This window comes from Neophocaena asiaeorientalis, unplaced genomic scaffold (genome assembly GCF_003031525.2).
Source record: "Neophocaena asiaeorientalis asiaeorientalis breed wild unplaced genomic scaffold, Neophocaena_asiaeorientalis_V1.1 scaffold476, whole genome shotgun sequence".
NCBI lineage: Eukaryota > Metazoa > Chordata > Mammalia > Artiodactyla > Phocoenidae > Neophocaena > Neophocaena asiaeorientalis.
The window spans coordinates 5,615,151-5,634,374 of record NW_020172178.1 but is presented as its reverse complement, the minus strand read 5'-3'; the positions used below and the strand labels follow the sequence as shown (position 1 = coordinate 5,634,374).

The 19,224-nt window shown below is 51.0% G+C and overlaps 1 protein-coding gene across 1 annotated transcript in view; it reads left to right on the top strand.

The window, feature by feature from the left end:
- Positions 1–3,132, top strand: part of SETD3 (SET domain containing 3, actin N3(tau)-histidine methyltransferase) — a 72,942-nt gene extending 69,810 nt beyond the window's left edge. The window contains exon 14 of the mRNA XM_024759047.1: positions 3,083–3,132. Within this exon, the coding sequence (XP_024614815.1) occupies positions 3,083–3,117 (35 nt within the window). The 3' untranslated portion in view covers positions 3,118–3,132. The remainder of the gene's footprint in view (positions 1–3,082) is intronic.
- The last annotated feature ends 16,092 nt before the right edge of the window (positions 3,133–19,224 follow it).

Genomic DNA, 19,224 nt, shown 5'->3' with positions numbered 1-19,224 from the left:
ACACACACACACACACACACACACACACACACACACACAGTTCAGATGTAAAGTAGCTTCATGAGATAGAATAGTTTTCACAATACTCCCTGGAGAAGATCTGAGTTCAGATGGAGCTGGACGCGGGTCAGGACAAGCCCTGGTCCTCACGGCACCACTGGAGGGTGCAGGGACCCGGCACTCGGGCCTCAGTTCCCTCATTTACTTGGGAGGTGAGGGAGCGGTACTAAATTATCAGTGGTCCCTGCTTAAAAATTCAGACACTTCTCTGTCCATGAATTGCCCATCCACAGGGTCTCTTTATTAAGGTTATTGGACCAAAACACGATTATATAGGTTACGCTCCAATCAAGGAGACTGTCTGTGACAAAAAGGGTGCTCATAGAACGCTTTTGATGTCGGAAGACAGAGTGTGTTGAACAACACGATTTCCTAGGTCGGATAGAATCACCCTTGCAGGACCCTGGGGGGGTCGGCGAGACCATAGTGCACGTCATCAGCCCTCTGCACCCATGAGGGATGCCGCGCTGCTGCACAGACACTTGGGTTCACAACTGAGGCATTTGAAAACTGAGGAAAAGTGATTAAATTGGCATTGAAGAACCCTCACTGCCATCTGTCATGAAAACAGACCTTTCTCTCAAGTCATTTTAAAGTTTACTTTCTTCTTAATGCTTTTGGATAAGGCTGCTCAGGCTAGTCATTGGACAGATGCCAGCTTCTGCTTCTGCTTCGTTCGCTCTGTGTGTTATTTGTGTAAACAGTTAGGAATTAGATATCACCAGCCTAGAAAAATCACCCCGTTTTCCCACTCAGGCTGCCAATTGATGGGTGATTTCCCCCGATAGTTTCTAGAATAGGCTCGCTAGAAGATGTATTTAATTTTTTGGAGAGGTGAGGTAAGACATTAAAACTAATATACCCAGGTTCCCAATATGCAGGGTTATGCTAAATTAAACTTTCACTTAAAAATGAGGGAATTCAGGCTTCCCTGGTGGCGCAGTGGTTGAGAGTCCGCCTGCCGATGCAGGGGACACGGGTTCGTGCCCGGGTCCGGGAAGATCCCACATGCCGCGGAGCGGCTGGGCCCGTGAGCCACGGCCGCTGAGCCTGCATGTCCGGAGCCTGTGCTCTGCAACGGGAGAGGCCACAACAGTGAGAGGCCCATGTACCGCAAAAAAAAAAAAAAAAAAAAAAAAAAAAAAAAATTAGGGAATTCGTTTTCTGTAAATCATCACTTACTATGTGTTTGATGGTTAAAGCGTACATGTTGGAGTGAAAGAATTCAAAACAAAACAAAACCCAAAGAAAGTACCTACAACTTGAGTTCAGAACTAAAATAGCACTGGCTGTAAAGAAAATAGGGGATCATGATTAGTGGTGGTTGGTTTTGGGGGTGAGTTTCAGGAAGCCCAGATCTTGAAGTGTTGGCTGTAACCATGGCTACGGTGAGAAGCTTTTTATGTGATATACCGTGCCATGTTCACATTATTACCGATCTGGCAAAATGAACATGTTTATTATTAATAGGATGTAGCGATAACCTGACCCAAGAATCTGGCTCCCTTTTATTTAAATGTCAATTTCAGGTAAGTATACAGTAGAATCCAATAACCTCATTAGGGGTCACCCTACTATTTTAATCAGCGGCACGTTATATAGAGTATTCCTAAAATTCTGTGTGTAAATCGAATTTGAGTAACTCATTGTATTTAGATGCACTGGCGAATTTGTTATTTAAATGAAGCTGCAGTGCTGGCCCTGGGTATTTGAAGAACTGTCACGGGAAGGAGGGATGGGACTCACTCTGTCTCTGCAGAAGGCACAGCCAGGGCCAGTGGGCCGGGAGGCAGATCCCCGCAGAGGAAGGGGCGCTTCCTAACAATGCAGGCTGCTCTGGACGTGGGCATGGACGTGAACAGACCGCCGGCCGTGGGAAGAGGGTGTTCTCAGTGTCTGGGGCACTTGGATTTTATTTATCTTTATGCAGAGGGTGGGGAGGCTCTCCACGGTGGCTGAGAGTACAAGCTCCAGGCCACATGGCTCTGGGTTCCTGACCCAGCCCCGCTTCTCTCCTGGGACCTGGGGACAGTCCTTGGACGTGTTTGTACCCACCTTTAGTGCGTCTGTGCTTCCTACCTCTAGAGGGTCCGGGAGGACCAGATGAGGTAACGGGTATGAAAGCTTCTGGCACAGTGTCTGCCGCATGCTAAGCCTTCAGTAAATGTGAGTCATTACTCTTTTCCAAGTCTGAGCCACTCCTGGGAGGCAGGAAATGTTCGTGGGACTGGGTGGGGGGACTGGGGGGCAGCAAAATCATCCCTGCTCTGCAGGCAGGCTGCTGGCATCTGTCCACTGAGACAGACCTGGACTGAGCAACAGTTGTGTTCCTGGTGTAATGCCAGGTACTGTGTAATTCAGATTCCTAAGAAGCCCTTGCTGCCCCCGCAGGTGGTGAGGCAACCATTTGAACAAATAACCGTAACCCCGGGCAGAGCATGCCACGCTTCTGGAGACGGGGTGCTCTGCGCACTCTGGAACTCGGGAAAAGAAGCGCTGGAGGAAGTGGCACCTGGGCTTTCAGGGGTTCGTCTGTGAGCAGTGGAGTGGGGACAGGGCAGTGCCAGGCTGGAGGTGGGGGGTGGGAAGTTGAGGTCCCCCTGAGGAATCCCACAGGAGGCTCCTGAACTGGCTGGTGCCCAGGGACCCCGAGGAGAGCTCCTGCAGAGTTTCACCTACCTTGTAATGAATGAACCTCTTTAGATGGAACAATGTAGCAGTGGCCAGCTGCTTGAAAAGACCATTGGTTATTTCCCGTAGAAACGAGATAAAACGGCAGAGAAACCTGTGTTCATGGACGCCTCAGCCTGACTGCGGGGTTGGGAAAGTGAGTCCAGATTGTCACACTCATTTCGGTGCCAACTCCTAGGTTTGTTCATTCTCCTAACTCCCTCTTACGACTCAGGCATACCTGTGTGTGTGTCCATACATATACTTTACATGTATACATTTACACAAATGTGTGTGTGAATATGTATACATGTGCACATAAGATTTTCTCAAAACTCGTATTCTTCTTCAGTTTCAGGCAACAGAGAAGGTGCTCGGCATGGCTGAGGGCAGACTTCACCCAGCTGGTGCGATGTGAGTGCTGGTGCCTTTGTGGCTCATCTTTCATTTCCTGGTGCCTCGTGCAGGACCTGGCACCTAGTGCGTGCTCTGAAAAGGTTTCCTCACTGGTGGAGCACCCCCAGCAGTGGGAGACCTCCACCTCAGCGGCTGTGATTTATACGCTCCTGCGGAGAAGCCCCAGGCTGACATTAAAATCCCGCTCTTCTGCCCCGGCTGGATCAAATCAAGGGCACAGGAATAACCCCCCTCCCCCCTCACATCCGTCCTCCCCCCTTAGGAAGCAGGTGCTATAACAGACACACTGACACCACCAGCTCTACCAGCCGCTGTACAAAGGTGGTGTTTTACAGAAAAGCCTTTATAGGGTTATTTTTGCCAGACTTGGGTGCTGAGGTGGAGAGCAGGCTCGTGGTGTGCGTGTTTGCTGCCTGCTGAGATGCTCTGGGAGCTGATGACTCATGCGCCGACGACATTAACAAAAGCTACCGAGTGTTTCAGGGAACGGGCCGGGCCATTCCGCGTAAGTTAACTGGGTGGAGCTCTCAGAGTGTCAGGAGCCCCGTCCTTTGGGGTGACAGGAGCGGCTGTCTCCTCCCCCAGGCCCTCAGCCCTGCGACATGAGTGGACCAGCGGTCGTGCAAGGGTGAGCAAGGGCCCCCACGGGACCCAGCAGTTTTCCAGGTCAGACTTCTTGGGAGGCTCAGACGGCAAAGACTTCAGACCTTCAAGGTGTGGGTTCTTCCCCACAGGGACCCAAACAGCCTTGGTCTGCTGCTATCTCGCACTGCACCCCGGTGGCAGGGGCAGGTGGCAGAAGCCCTGTTTTCCAGATGACAAAGCACAGGTCCAGGTGCCGTGTTGAGCTGCCGGGAAAGTGAGACACAGGTGGCCACAGGCTCCCATCCCAGTTACTCTTCCTTAATAAGCTTTAATTCAGTGACACCTGTAGATTCACCCAACAGTTGTTGGAGTATCTGATCAGTGCTGGGGGCGCAAACAGTGTGCCCCCAGCCGCTCGCCCACAAGGAGCTCCGGGAGCAGCGGTCCTGGCACCCAGCCCATGTCTGGAGGCTGCAGGGGGCCTCCTGGGGAAGTTACACCCAAACTAGGTCTTGAGGCACATTCCTTTTTTTCTGTCCCTAACAGAAAAGAGACTGTCCAGGGCTTTTAATTCCACAATCTACAGAATGGTAGATTACCTGCAATTCTCTCTTAGACTAATTTTTATTCCTTATCCCCCCCTCCCCAAAAGGTTCATTTCTATTACCAAATAATACAGAATGTAAGTCTCTGATTTCTTTTCACAACTTAAGTGCTTTGAACACATGCCTCAGGGAACTAGAATCTTCTTCATGTTTACAGATACTACATTTCCAGATTTCCTAACATTCTGGGATCTTCCGAATGAGGGTGGAATGATAAGAGGGGAACCCCAGCATCATAGCTTTGGGGTGACTCCAGATAAATGACCGTGAAATCCCTGTTTCCTTTGCTGAAACAGAAACCCGTTATGAGACCGGTATGTGAGAGTGTGAATGGTGGGGATTAGCCCCATTTCCCCAAACTAGTCCACAAACACCCATCGCAGAATGATGACATTTAAAGAAAACCCCCTGTTAATCCCGTGGGGTTTGACTAGGCCACACCTCCTTCAGTCTATCTCAAACGGACAATTAACAAGGAAATGAGAGGATCCAGCCTCAGTGACACACCACATCTGGGCAGAGAAGCTTGTCACCTGTTTCCCTGTCATTCCTGTGATAAGTTTTGTTGCTTACCGCCCAAGTTGCCTTTGGCCAAAGCGGCTAGGCTGTCTGTCCACGACATTTCAGTGTCTAGAAATCGAAACAAACGAATACTCTCCCCTGAAACAAATATGAAATGACGCCCGTAGGCATCAAATAATTCTGCAGGCTATCTCTAAGGAAGCCGGAATTTCCAGCAGCAATTAAAGTGCATGAAAAATGTTATAATCGCTCACAGGTAGCAGTTTATTAGGATAGATGTTACCTGTGACATGTGTCAAAAAGGTCAGAGTTTATATTTCCTTGGACATTAACCTAATCTTTGAAACTCTAGAAGTTACACTTTTGGGTCATTAATTTTTTTTTTACAAGCAGAGATTTTGACAATTAACCCAGTTAATAAAGGTCAAATTTCAATTTTTTTCTTTTCCAATTTCTGGAGCACTCAACTTACTCCTTTTTGAAAATGGGAAGATAGAGGATAAACAGTTATTAAATGAATACAAGGATGTAGTTCTGCTGTCAGGGTGATGACTATAAAACAGCTGTTACTGGAAGAATAGAATGGCTGTGTATGTGATGGGGAGGAGAGTAGATTACAAGCCAAGGAAATAGAAAAATTAAGCCCCAATAATGTGTGCAGTTAGTAGGATAATATGAGTATATGCGCTTGTTAAATCATCTCAGGATTCTAGTCATTCAATTATGTAGACTTCAGGCTTCAACTATTGAATCTGCACATTTAAAAATAAGTGCTTTCTGCAAACTCGCAACGAAGTGCAACGTGAGTTAAGAACAAAAGCGTCACCCTCCAGGTTGCATCCCCGAAATGACCCACAGGCAGACGGGCAAACAGAGCAATCAAGGCAGCTCAGCCGCCAGCGACCAGAGGCCAAGGGTGAAGCTGAGTAATGGGGAGCCTGCCAGCCCATTCCCTGCACCACCACCGCGGGCAGCCCTCCCAGATCGGTGTCCACGAGGAAGGGAATTCTATCATCTCTTCATGGCATGGGAAACAGCAGAGAAAGTCCACCAAGACCTCCTCTGCCACCAAAACAAGACAAGCCAAACCTCCCTTTTCACCCTCATCCAACCCGACCCCACGCCCCTCCCTCTGGCCCTGGGTCCCACCTCCCCGCAGGCTTTATAGGAGCCCCTACCTGGGCAATCTCCTTTCCCCTGCTCCGTTTGCGCCCCCTGGTGGCAGTGCCAGCTGGGACGAACCGCCCTCCAGGAAGCCGCCGGGGGAAACGAAACCAAGTTCTAGCAGGTACCTTCCCAGACCGAGCCAAGAACTTGATCCGAGAGGTGGATTTTTTTTTTTTTCGCATTATGTGTGTTTGGGGTTTGTTGGTGCTCCTGTTGTGTTGTATAAATAAACGCTTCTCAGTACAGATGTGCTCAACGTTAAGGAATATGTAAGACCCACAATTACACCTGTTTATCCAGCAAATACCAGCGATGTGCACGGAGCCAGGACCCTGCCCTGTCTGCGGGTGCCCTGTGGCCCTGGACATCTCCCCGCCATCCAGCTTCTCCATCCTTAAACTGTGGCTGAGGCCCTGCACGTCCACGGCACATTGTAGCGCCCTCGCCACGAGATTTCACTTTGCAATTGATACGCGAGGCCCCGTTTACAGCCCGCGGCTGTGCCCGCGGCTCCTTGCACAGTGTAGGTGCCCAGAAGAGGCCCAAGAGAAAGGAAGTCCAAGGCAGTTGGCTCAGCAAAAGGGCTGGAAACTGTAAACAGCAAAAAATAGTCTTCGACAAAATATAATTTGGAAACTTGTTAGAATGGTGACTTTCACTATAATGCTTTATTCCCAACAATTCCACAACCTTATGCCTGCGGGCAGGGCGGACAGATGGATGGATAGGAACTCACAGGGTGATCGCGTACTCTTAAGAAGGACAGATCACTTTCCCAAAGAATCGTGGTCGGGAGGCAAAGACGCGACTCGCTTTACAGAACTGGTAGCAGCCTGTCCTCGGGGACGCGTGCCGCGCAGGGAGTGCCACCTGCCCGGGGACACCAACGGAAAGGAAAGGCAGGCGAACGGAGCAGCGTCTGCCAATCCCGAAATATCCCTGCAGGCTGCAAACCTGTGTTAAATCCGAGCGCACCTGATGCTCTGGGCCCTTCGTGGGGCTCTGTTAAAATAGGCCGTCGTGGCTTTGCCAGGAAACTGTAGGGAAGGGGACCCTGGCCTGCATTTTTTTCCCTGTTGACCTCCTCCACTCATGAGTCATCTGCCCCACAGGCTGTAGGATGCCCCCCTCGGGCCTCATCCTCTTGCCCACCTCTCCACCCCGCGTCCTGCCCGCTCCACAGCACTCTTTCTACCCCATGTCTCCTCTCCCTTTTCCACAATAGACTTTTCCGGAGATTTTATTGTATCTACGATTTGCCCAATACCTACAGCGGGGGGAAGACCCCCAGACTGGAAGGAATCAGGGCTGGTCTGGGTACATCAGAGCGACACAGGGGTGGTCACAGAGCATCCCGCACCCCCATGCCAGGCAAAAGAAATGGGGCTTTTCTCCTTTAGGGAGGGGCCCTCTGAATTTTGGGGGAGATCCCTGTGGGGCCCTACACAGTGCACTGAGGGGACCAGGCTGGAGTAGGGAGCCGCTCAAGTGTCTGCAGCAGTGAACCCCAGGGAAGGTGAAGGGGTCCAGCCAGGAGGTCCAGGAGGAAAGCAGATCTGAGGGAGGTGCCTGTTGGGGAGAGGCGAGCCCAGGACTGCTTGGGCCGTAGCCTGGGGGCTGGAGATGCCATTAAGCAAAAACTGCTCTGGGGATGGGAAGCAGGTCTCCTGGGGGAGCCAAAAGCCCCCTCCCCACCTCTGCAAAGCCAGCAGGCTGCAGTGACAAGTGTGAGCCCCGTGGACTCACACTTCCACCTGTGGACTCAGCCCAGCCCTTCCACCACTTGACGAGGTTATTTAACCGAGCTCCAGTTTCTCCACCCGGAGAAACTGTGAAAGAGCGTGGTAAAATGGCAGCACTGAATCCGCAAGCTCAGATGGTCCCCTTCCCCACCCTCCCTCCATGTATGCTCGGAGGGGCACGGGCCCCTGGCCTTGTACCTCGCTACGTCTTCATGAAGCGTGGGTGGCCAGCTCAATTTTGGCAGACCTACCAGAATCTGAAGTGTGTGGGGAGCCACCTGTGTAAGTGAGTCCCTTTGTAATCCTTTCAAGCTCCACAGTAAACTGGCCTGTCTTCTATTTCCAGCAGACCCTTCCACCTTCCCCTGCCTGCTCCTGCCCTCGCCCCCCACCATCAACGCCCCCCTACCCACTTTAAAGGACCGCACTCAGGGACAGGTAAAGACTCTCTAACTTTCCCTCAAAACCCAGTGGCAACACAAGATGGATAGATTTGACTACATAATTGTTTTAAAAAATTTTATTGGATTATAGTTGAGTTACAAAGTTGTGTTAGTTTCAGGTATACAGCAAAGTGATTCAGTTACATATAGATACATATATTCATTCTTTTTCAGATTCTTTTCTCATATAAGTTATCACAGAATATTGAGTAGAGTTCCCTGTGCTGTACAGTAGGTCCTTGTTGGTTATTTATCTTATATATGGTGGTGTGTCTATGTTAATCCGAAGCTCCTGACTTATCTCTCCCCACAACGTGTCTCCTTTGGTCCCCATAAATTTGTTTTCGATATCTGTAAGTCTGTTTCTGTTTTGTAAATAAGTTCATTTGTATCATTGTTTTAAAAATTAGATCCACATATGAGTGATGTCATATGATATTTGTCTTTCTCTGTATGACTTACTTAGTGTGACAATCTCTAGGTCCATCCATGTTGCTACAAATGGCATTATTTCGTTCTTTTTTATGGCTGAGTAGTATTCTATTGTATATAGGTACCACATCTTCTTTATCCATTCCTCTGTTGATGGACATTTAGGTTGTTTCCATGTCCTGGCTATTGTAAATAGTGCTGCAGTGAACATGGGGTACATGTATCTTTTCGAATTATGCCCAGGAGTGGGATTGCTGGATCCTGTGGTAGTTCTATTTCTAGTTTTATAAGGAACCTCCACACCGTTCTCCATAGTGGCTGTATCAATTTACATTCCCACCAACAGTAGGAAGTTTCCCACAATTTTAAAAAACTGCATTAAAAAGCCCACCACAGGGCTTCCCCGGTGGCACAGTGGTTGAGAGTCCGCCTGCCGATGCAGGGGACACGGGTTCGTGCCCCGGTCTGGGTAGATCCCACATGCCGTGGAGCGGCTGGGCCCGTGAGCCATGGCCACTGAGCCTGCGTGTCCGGAGCCTGTGCTCCGCAACGGGAGAGGCCACAACAGTGAGAGGCCCGCGTACCGCAAAAAAAAAAAAAAGCCCACCATAAACAAAGTCAAAAGATGTTCTCTCCCAGTAAACTGGAAGAAGATATTTACAACATTTACCAAAGGACTAATATTTCTATTATATAAAGAACTTTTAAAAATTGAGAGAAAAATGGGAAAAAAGACATGAACAGACAATTCACACACGAAGTCCTCAAACACACAAAATGTGTCCAAATTCATTCATCGTGGAGAAATGCAATTTAAAGCAACACTGATGTACCATTTTCCCCCTACTGGCCTAACAAAAATTAAAATACGGCCACATATTCTGTTGGTGAGCCTGTGGGAAAACAGGTCCTCTCATGCACTTTTGCATTTGCATTCCTGCAAATTAGTACAACACCTTTGAAGGGAAACTTGGCAAAACCAAGCAGAGCTACATACGCACTTACCTGTCAGCGCAGCAATCCCACTTCTAGGAATCTGTCTTGAAGACACACCTGCAACGTACAAAAATAGACACACACACTACAATGTTGGTTGTTATCGCAAAATACTGGAAACTGCTCAAAAGTTCATAAACAGGAGAGGGGTTGAATCAACTCTGGAACCTCCACACAGTGGAGGAGGAAGAGATCTCCGTGAACTGACGTGGAGTGATTTCCAGGACATGCGGTGAAGTGAAGAAAGCAAAGTGCGAGAGAGTTTCTGAGACATGGTATCCTTCATGTGGAAAAGAAGGAGGTCTAGGGAAATACACTCGTTTGTGTAAAATAGATACAGGAAGAAAAGCAGATACTAAAGAGATGAGTTACATGGAGTGGGTGAAAAGGAGTGGGGAATGGGGCCAGATGGCAGGGAGGGGGCTCGGGTGGCCAGGCTCTGAGTCTTTCCTTTGGTCCAGCTATGACTCAGGACCTTTGCAATGTTTCACAGACCTTCATTTGTCCTTCACATTCCCCCCAGAATAAACCAAACAAACCTGGATATGAGGGTAACCCCAAATGAAATACCCCCCCCAAAAAATGAACAAAGCCATATTACAAATGAATAGCACAACCACGCTGAAGGGTGTGGGGAAGGGACTAATATAAGCAACTTTGGAATTCAGTGTCTTGACTGGTTACTATAAGGGCACAGGGGAAAGAGCTGTACACAAACCTAGTCAGTAAATGCATTTCTTGAAGGGAAACGGGTCAGCAATTCTGAAACTACCCTCTACAGCCATGAGAATTGAACAAAGAATCATTATATTGTAGATAATAAGAGCTGGGTTTCTCCCTGTTGGAGAAAAGTTACAAAGAAGGAAAAGAGGAAAGCTAAAATAATCCCTGTGATCAGTATGAACTCACGGTCTTTACTGAGTATAAGATAGGGAGACCCAGAATCACGGATGTGTGTGGGTGTGGTTTAGCGCATGTATAGCACATGTGTTTCCCAGCTGTGTCCACTGAGTGGGCCTGGAAACGATGATGCCCCAGTAACAGCACCCTTAGTGCCTCATCTTGGTTTCTAAGCACCATCCTCCAATAAAGGCTCCTGGGAGAAATGGTCTCAGGACTAGAGCAGGGAAAATACAAAATGAGCTCGTATCGGGCATCTTGTGGTGTCAAGAAGTTAGGAGGTGGTAAAAAAGGATGGGGTCTTGTTGAGAGAACACAGGAGTCAAAATGAAGAGGCTGCCAATGGCTAAATTGGAACAATTTGTGCAGTAAAATAAATAATGGTAGTATTGGATTATAACACCTAGATGACAACAAATGCCCACGAGTCCGTACTGATATAAACAACCAATTCAATAAATAAATGGAGAGAAGGGACAGTTAGTTCTTCCTTACAGTCAAATTCCTATTTATTAATATAAAGAAAAGAAGAAAATAGAAAGTGACCTTTTGGCAAACATCACACCAATAATTGTTGTGGACAAGATCCACCGACGGATGTTAAAATTAATGGGTGAACGTTTGAGAAGAAACAGAATTTGCATGGTCTCAGACTACCTCCCTCAAGCCATGTATTAATTAGAAAGGAAAGATAGGAACTTGACTGTGGAGAAGCCTGGCAGACACCACCTTAAACAAGTGATCAAGGTCAACATCACCAATGAAGAGACACGGACACCATGAACCCCTGATATGAGGCACCGAGCAGGACACAGAATCACCTCTGTGGGATTCTTGCCAAAAATGCACCACCTCGGTCCAATCCTGACAAAACATCACACAAGCCCAAATTGAGGGTCATTCTACAAAATAACTGATCGGTACACTTCAAAAGTGCCAGGATCATGAAAGACGAGGAAAGATTGAGGAACTGTTACAGATTGGAGGGGATGAGGGAGCCAGGACAACTTAAGTGATGTGGGATCTTAGACGGGACACTGGAACGGGAAAGGACACTCGTGGGAAACCTGGTGACATCTGAGTAAGGTCTGAGGTTTAGTTAGTAGCTGTGTATCATGTTCATTGCCTGGGTTGGCTCACTGCTCTCTGGTCATGCAAGACGTGAACTTGAGGGGAAGCTGTGTGAGGGATATATGGAAACGGCACTGTTTTTATAGCTTTTCTGTAAGTCTAGAATTAGTTCAAAAATACAGAACAAAGCCCTGTGTCCTGGTGACGACTGCCTGGGCCTGAACCCTGCCCTGCCCCTCCTCACTGTGCATCAGGGTCCCGGTCCCGCCCACATGGGCAGGATCTCAGTGAGAGAGCCCAAGGGAAGCTCTAAGGACGGTGCCCAGGGCCGGCCGCTGCATTCTCGGGGCTGCAGGAAAGATCAGCTGCGAGCCTGCACAGACAGCGTAAAACCTTTTTTTTAATTTCTTTTTTAAAAGTACAGCAAGAACTGCAGACAAGTCTGTGGCAGCACGTGAGGGTCCAAGTGGTGCTTTTTTGTTTTTGAAATGAAATGCTGAGAGACTGGTAGCCCAAACAGAGGAAAAAGGACAGGGTTTTTCAGGCCATTAAGCTCAGCCAGTAGCAGCACACACGGGTGCTCATCTCCAGGGGAAGGGGACCTCATGCACAGAGCACTGATCTGTCCTCTGGGCTTTCCAGGTGCTAGCCCACGGTTCCCAGCCAGCCAGGGAGGGAGGGTCACCTCGCCACATCACCGATGGCTTCCTCCAAGGCCCCGGCCCTGCCTCCCCCTGGCCTGGAGCAACCTGGAATGCCCTTCCCGACACCATCTGCCTGACAAACCCCTCCTTTTCTGGCTCTGCACGCCCACTGCCCACCTGTGCCCTCCCCCACCTCGTGGACCTGAACACTCGCCTGGGGCGCCAAGCCTGCCCCCCACTATCACCAGGACCTGGGTGTTGCACGGGTGCTGGATTATGGTCTCCCTCTGAGGCCGCCTGAGTCCCCCCACCGACCACCCCACCCCCACCCCCGCCCCAGGGGTGACTGGCAGAGACAGGAGGAAGTAATAATGGGATGGATCACCAGGTGCTGCCCATGCATTGTGTGCTTCCCATGTGCCAAATGCCGCCCCCTCTGAGGTTCCAGGGCCACCTCGCTTGGCAGCCTAGGAAGCTGAGTCCCGGCGAGGTTAGTGCACATGTGTGCCTGCATATGAGAGTGTGTGTGCGTGTGTGTGAGCGTGTGTGCATGCACGTGTGACTGGGACCCGGGCAGGCTGGCTGCAGAGCCTGTGCCCTCGCACCCACATCGACACTACAGGCTGTGATTACCGCCTTTTTCCAGACAAGGAACTGGGTGCAGAGAGGACTGTGACCCACCAAGGGCACAGCCAGGGAGAGGCCAAGTGGGGCTGCCCACTGAGCAGCCTGCCCTCGGCTCAAAGCCTCTGGCAGCTTAGGAGAGGCCCTTCCGACCTCAAATAGAAATATCCAAGAAGCAAGGGAGACCCTTTTCCTGCAGGACATAGCTTGGATGGCACCTCGCAAAAGTGGGAGGTCCTTCCTGCTGCCTCTCCCCTTGGCCTTCTCAGTGGGATTTAATGATTTGTTTCTATGTCCACCTCCACCACTAAACTGTGAGCGCCTCAAGGTCAAAGGCTCTTCAAATTCAGCTTTGAGACGTCCCTATTTCTAAACCCTGGGTCACACATACTCCAGTGCCAGCCCTGAGGACGCTCATTTCTTCCAGTGAGGTGTAAAGACATAATGGTGCTCCCACTGCCTCCCTGAGTCCTTGAGACTTGAAAGCATGTCTTATTTCTCCACCAAATTGCCAGGATCCCTCCACCCCTGAGCCCTTGAAGGATGTTACTAAATCTCCACGCCCTGGAAGAAGGTGGATTTTTTTACCCCCATTTTCTGGAGGAGGAAAACTGAGGCCTCAGAGGCCAAACTCATTCCCTCCCACCTGATGGGAGAGGAAGATGAGACTTGAACTCGGCCTTTGGACTCTGGTCCCAGCCTCTTCTGACCATGCTGTCACCAGCCTGCAGAATTCCTTCCAGGGCTGTGCATTTCCTGTGTGGGCCCCGGAGGTACTACTGCAAGGATGAAACTTCTTACCTCTCTTTTCTCTTATTTAAAAACAAACCAAGCAGGACTTCCCCGGTGGTCCAGTGGTTAAGAATCCACCTTGCAATACAGCGGATGCGGGTTCGATCTCTGGTTGGGGAATTAGGATCCCACATTCTGTGGGGCAACTGAGCCCGAGTGTGCCACAACTACAGACAAGCCCGCGTGCTGCAACTAAGGCCCGACGCAGCCAAAGATAGATAAATAAATAAATATTTTTTCAAAACGAAGCTATTTTTTACCACCCACACGCTGTATCTAGCTATATTAAGACACTCCCTTCCATGACTATATTCTGTTATGTGGTATTACTTTTCCACCAATTTATCTTGCAAAAAGAAATCCGCAATTCAAAAGCAGCTTACTCTCCATCACAGTAAAGAGGCTCAGCACTTATTAATCTGAGCCCACAGGACTGAAATGAATGGTGTGCCCAGGTAGCTTGGGGACCGGTGAAGGCCCTCCAACAATGGGACAGACGCACGAATGTTTCAAGAAATAAACAGGCCTATAGAGCACGATGTGGGCGTCAGCTGGGCACTTCTTGGCTTTCAGTGAACCGCTCAGCGGGAGGCGAGCCGGGTGTGAGGCCTGCTCACGTGGGGAACCTTCACACCCTCTCATCCAGGGGCGACTTGCAATCCCATCTGACTTTCACCGTGGCCCCGAGATAGGCGGGTGCAGGGGTTTGTCCATCTTGTGGATGAGGAAACCAGGTCAGAGAGATGAGCTGGGACAGGAATACAGGACTTAAGTCTCCGGCCAAGTTAAGCTCCCAGCTTTCAGGGCTCCTGGACCATGTGGGTCCCGCATCAGGGGAGGGAGGAGAGGGCCTGGGCCCTCGGGGGGCTCCCGTTCTGGAGGGAGAATCCTACAACGCTCCAGGGCATAGCTAAGATGATTCCAGAGGCTGACAAGTACCTACAAGAAAGGAAAGCAGGTTGGTAGGTGGGCAGGTGGCTGAGGAGGGAAGGCTCTTTACTGGGCGGTCGGGGAAGGCCTCTCGGGCGGCATGACCCACAAGGGGCTGCAGCAAGTTCCCTGGGGTGGGAAGGAGCCTGGGGTGTGTGTGTGTGTGGTTTAAGGCACAGAAAGGCCATCATGGCCGGGACAAGGGGGGGCGAGTCGAGTGGGGTGACAAGATGAGGAATTGGCTGGGAGGGAAAGCAGGGAGGGGGGATTGGTACCTGGTTTCGGCCAAGCCACTGGGTGGGTGGGTGGAAGCCATTTACTGGGGTGAGAAGGACACAGAGCGGAGGGGCGAGGGGTCAGGAGTCTGATTTTTGCCAAATTGCATTCAAGGTGCCTGCTGGCGGCCCAGCCAGCTGGAGGGAGATGGATGACAGCACCCAGAGGTGGAGCTGCTGATAGACGTGTGGAGGCGTGGGAAAGGCCTGAGACCGTGACTGCCCTTGTCCTGGTTTTGCAGACTTAGGTCCAAAACGGTACTTGGTCCAGGCTGCGTCTGCCTGGAGAGGTGGGGTGATGGATGGCGCGGGCTCACGGCTGAGTACCCTGCCCCTGCTCTGCTGTCTCATGTGGGTGGGGAAGCGGGCAGGCCCCAGGGGGCCGGCCTAGGCTCCTGCATCCACGGGGCTCCAGCCAGGTTGGCTTTGCGGGGACAGGGCTCTTGAGTTTCCTGAATGTCCGCTGGGACCTTCACTCTCTCAGAAAGTATCATCCGTACCTGTGTACAGTCCTGGTGAGGGATCCTGGGGCCCAGACGCTGGCGCCTTGGGCCCAGTCTACCCTGCAGTGCCCGCAGGCAGAGAAGAGGGGCGTCCCAGGAAGAGCCGTCAGCCATGGGGAACACCGGCAGCCCCTCTGCCAGGTGAGCGACCACAGGATTTGCCCATGGGGAAGCTCCGTGGTGGATGAGGGAGGCAGAGTGTGGGCACACACGGGGCAGGTGGGGGAGGGGAGACAAAGGCAGTGATTACCCAGACAGACAGATTCTCTTTAGGGGTGCGGGCAGCAGGAGTGAGCATCTGGGGAACGATGAGAAGGTGAGGAAAGGTAGTTCTGTGGGGGTCGGAGCCGGCCCACCAGGCACGGCCTCCAAGAGGACCCTCTGGCACAGAGGCATGCTTTTCTCCAGCCATCGCTGGCTGCTTTGGCGCGGGCATGAAGCATGAAGTCTAAACCATTTGGCAAAACCCCTGCTGCGGTTTGGGGTTCGGAGGCAAAGGGACAAGGTGGTGAGGCGCATGGTTGGGTGAGAAGACAGGCGGGCACCTGAGAGGTGAGGCTGATGAAGGGACGGGGTCTCCTGAGCCCCAGAGCTGCGGAGTGAGGGTGCAGAGGGGGGGCGCTGGAGGGCAGGAGGGGGTGGCCAGAGGGGGCAAGCTGGGGCTGCTGTTTGGAGGGGTGACGATGGTCAGGTTGTGGCCATGGCTGGGGGACTGAGATGAGGTGGACGGCAAGACCACAGGAAGCAGGAGGTCACATCGCTGGGCAGCTGAGAACTTGTCCCCTGGCGACTGCAGGGGCCCCCGGGGAGGGGATGGGGGCAGAGAGCTGCATTCCAAGCAGGGTTCATTCTTTGTTCACCAAGGACATCATTCGTGGCTTGGCCGAGGGTGAGGGACCCCCGGGAAGGAAGCCCCTTCTCTTATCAGGAGGTTGAACGCTGCAAACAGAGCTGGTCATCTCAGCTTTATTGAAAATACTGAGCAATTTCTGGTAATGACCAGCCGGAACTGAAGAACAAGCTCTCCTGAAAGGTCGTTTCTCCGAGAGTAGAAAATTACTCCTTTTCCTGGAGGCTGTCATCTTTCGCTTTAATTAATGTGAAACGTGTGCATGCTTAGCAGTGGCTTCAAACGTTTGAGTGGACTTCCTGTGACATTTTTAATAAAAAAAAATGTAAGTCCTCCTGGGATAACCGAGGTGTTCATCAGAGCCTTCCTGGTTGCACGGATGCTGGCACCGCCAGAGGCCCGTCGAGGACCGTCTCCCTCGAGGAGGACAGCATCACCCCGGCGAGGACTTCCCTGGCACGTGTGCTGCTCTATGCGTCCGTTCGCTGGGAAATGATATGGGAGAATGGGATTGTCTGTTCACTTCATAGCTGCCTGGGCGAGTGAGCTAACCCCCTGCCTCAACTTCTCCATCTATAAAATGGGGCAGTAGTGGTACCTATTTCGTACGGCTGTTTTATGGATTACATCAAATACTTCATGTGGGCTGCTTAGCACACAGCACAGACTCTGTGACTGAGGCTGGAGTGATTTGTCACTTATGCCCGTCCCCACGCACCTGGTGCTGTGCTAGGCACCAGGATGACCTGGATGGATGGGCCGAGTCTGGTGGTTTTGCTTTTCAAATCCAGGGTGGCTGTTGGTCTCTTGTTCTTCTCCAGGGGTCCCCAAGGCATGCGCCCCATTGTGTCATGGTTGTTTATGTGCCTGCCACACCTGCCAGACTGAAGGCAGGCCCATGTCCAATTTATCCTGGGCCACAGGCATCCAGCTCCACGGCTGGCTGATCACGGGGCCCTGGGAAACAAGAGCCAGCATGGACCAGGGCTCTGAAGGGTAGGAAGGGTGTGGTCCAGGGGCCCAGTTTGGGGTGCCGGACTGCCTGACAGTCACTGGGACCTCAGATTCTCTCCACATAACTGCAACAGACTGTCCGGTCCAATTCCTTTATTACTATTTCCATCTTGCCAACAAGAAAATTGAAGCTGAGTTACAGGATTTTGGCCCAAATCACAAAGCCAACCTATTCTTTTTTTTAAAGGGCTTCAGAGCTTCCCTGGTGGCGCGGTGGTTGAGAGTCCGCCTGCCGATGCAGGGGACACGGGTTCGTGCCGTGGTCCGGGAAGATCCCACATGGAAGATCCCAGCGGAGCGGCTGGGCCCATGAGCCATGGCCGCTGAGCCTGCGCGTCCGGAGCCTGTGCTCTGCAACGGGAGAGGCCACAACAGTGAGAGGCCCGTGTACCGCCAAAAAAAAAGGCTTCAAATGCTTGGCTTGCTTATTTATTTATGGCTGTGTTTGGTCTTCATTTCTGTGCGAGGGCTTTCTCTAGTTGCGGCGAACGGGGGCCACTCTTCATCGTGGTGCGCGGGCCTCTCACTGTTGCGGCCTCTCTTGTTGCGGAGCACAGGCTCCAGACGCGCAGGCTCAGTAGTTGTGGCTCACAGGCCCAGTTGCTCCACGGTCTGTGGTATCTTCCCAGACCAGGGCTCGAACCCGTGTCCTCTGCATTAGCAGGCAGATTCTCAACCACTGCGCCACCAGGGAAGCCCAGCCAACCTCTTCTTTAAGGAATCAAGAGATGAACACGGTCCCAGGAGCAACCCTTCTCCAATAAGCAGGCTAGCTTTGTGATTCCCAAACTGCCCCTTTAAAGTGCCTACTACACGCCAGTACCTCATTGGTGATCGAGACAGACCCAGTCATCCCTTCTGGAGGTCACAGTGCAGTGAAGGCTCTTCCCTCAGCTACATCCACAAAGGCTCAGGTAGAGCAAGGGTAGCGTAGAGAACTTTCTTTTCCTGAACACTGTTTGAAGGTGCCCCCACAATCCCCTATCAACACCAGCCCCACTTCCTGCAAAAAAGCAACAAATCAGAGCAAAAATCCTTGGCGTGTATTTCCTACAAACAAGGACATTCTCCACCCAATCACATTACAACCACCAAGGCAGGAAATTGACGCTGATGCATTACGACCATCCGATGCTCAGACCCCGTCTAAGCTTCACCAGAGGTCCCAGAACGTCTTTTATGGTGAAAGGATCCCAGATCACGCCTCACATTTGTTTAGCTGTCTCACCCCTTTAATTGTCTTCATCTGGAGAGTTCCTTGACTTCCCCAACCTTGGCTCTTCCAAGGACCCCAGGCCTGCTCTTTCCTAGAATGCCCCTCAGCTGGGGTTTGTCACGTGTGGATTCAGGCTCCACACCTTCTCAGGAACCCTACGGAAGGGATGCCGCGTTCCGCTCCCTGCATCCTAGGATGTGGGACAGGATTTCTATTTGTCCCAGAGCCAACTAGGGTGATTTTATTCATTTGACTGTGGTCGTTTCTGCCATATTTACCAACTGTGGAGTTACTTTCTCAGTAATTAATTATCTCCTGTGTGTGTGTGTGTGTGTGTGTGTGTGTGTGTGTGTGTATGTGGGGGTATTACATTTGTACGTGTGTGATATGTAAACATCCCTTTCCTCTTCTATTACTGTCATTATTATCATTTATATATTTTACCATTATTTATTTTGATATTGAACTTGGTCCTGATTTGGCCAGTGGGTTAGCCTTTCAAGCTCGCCCTGGTCCTCAACATCCTTTGCGCACCTCCTTACCTTCTGTCACAAGATATTCCAGACGTATCTTGTTCTTTCCCTGCCCCGGCCCCGGATTGATGGCTCATGCCCTGTTCCTGTTCAGTAGAGTGTGGTGTTAGCGGCCCAGATCTGGACAGGATGTGTGCTCATTACTATTGGGGGTGTCGGCTGCCAGGCTCTCTCAGCGGACAGAGCTAAACACACACATGTTTACACACTCATTTACCTCTACATTCCTCTAT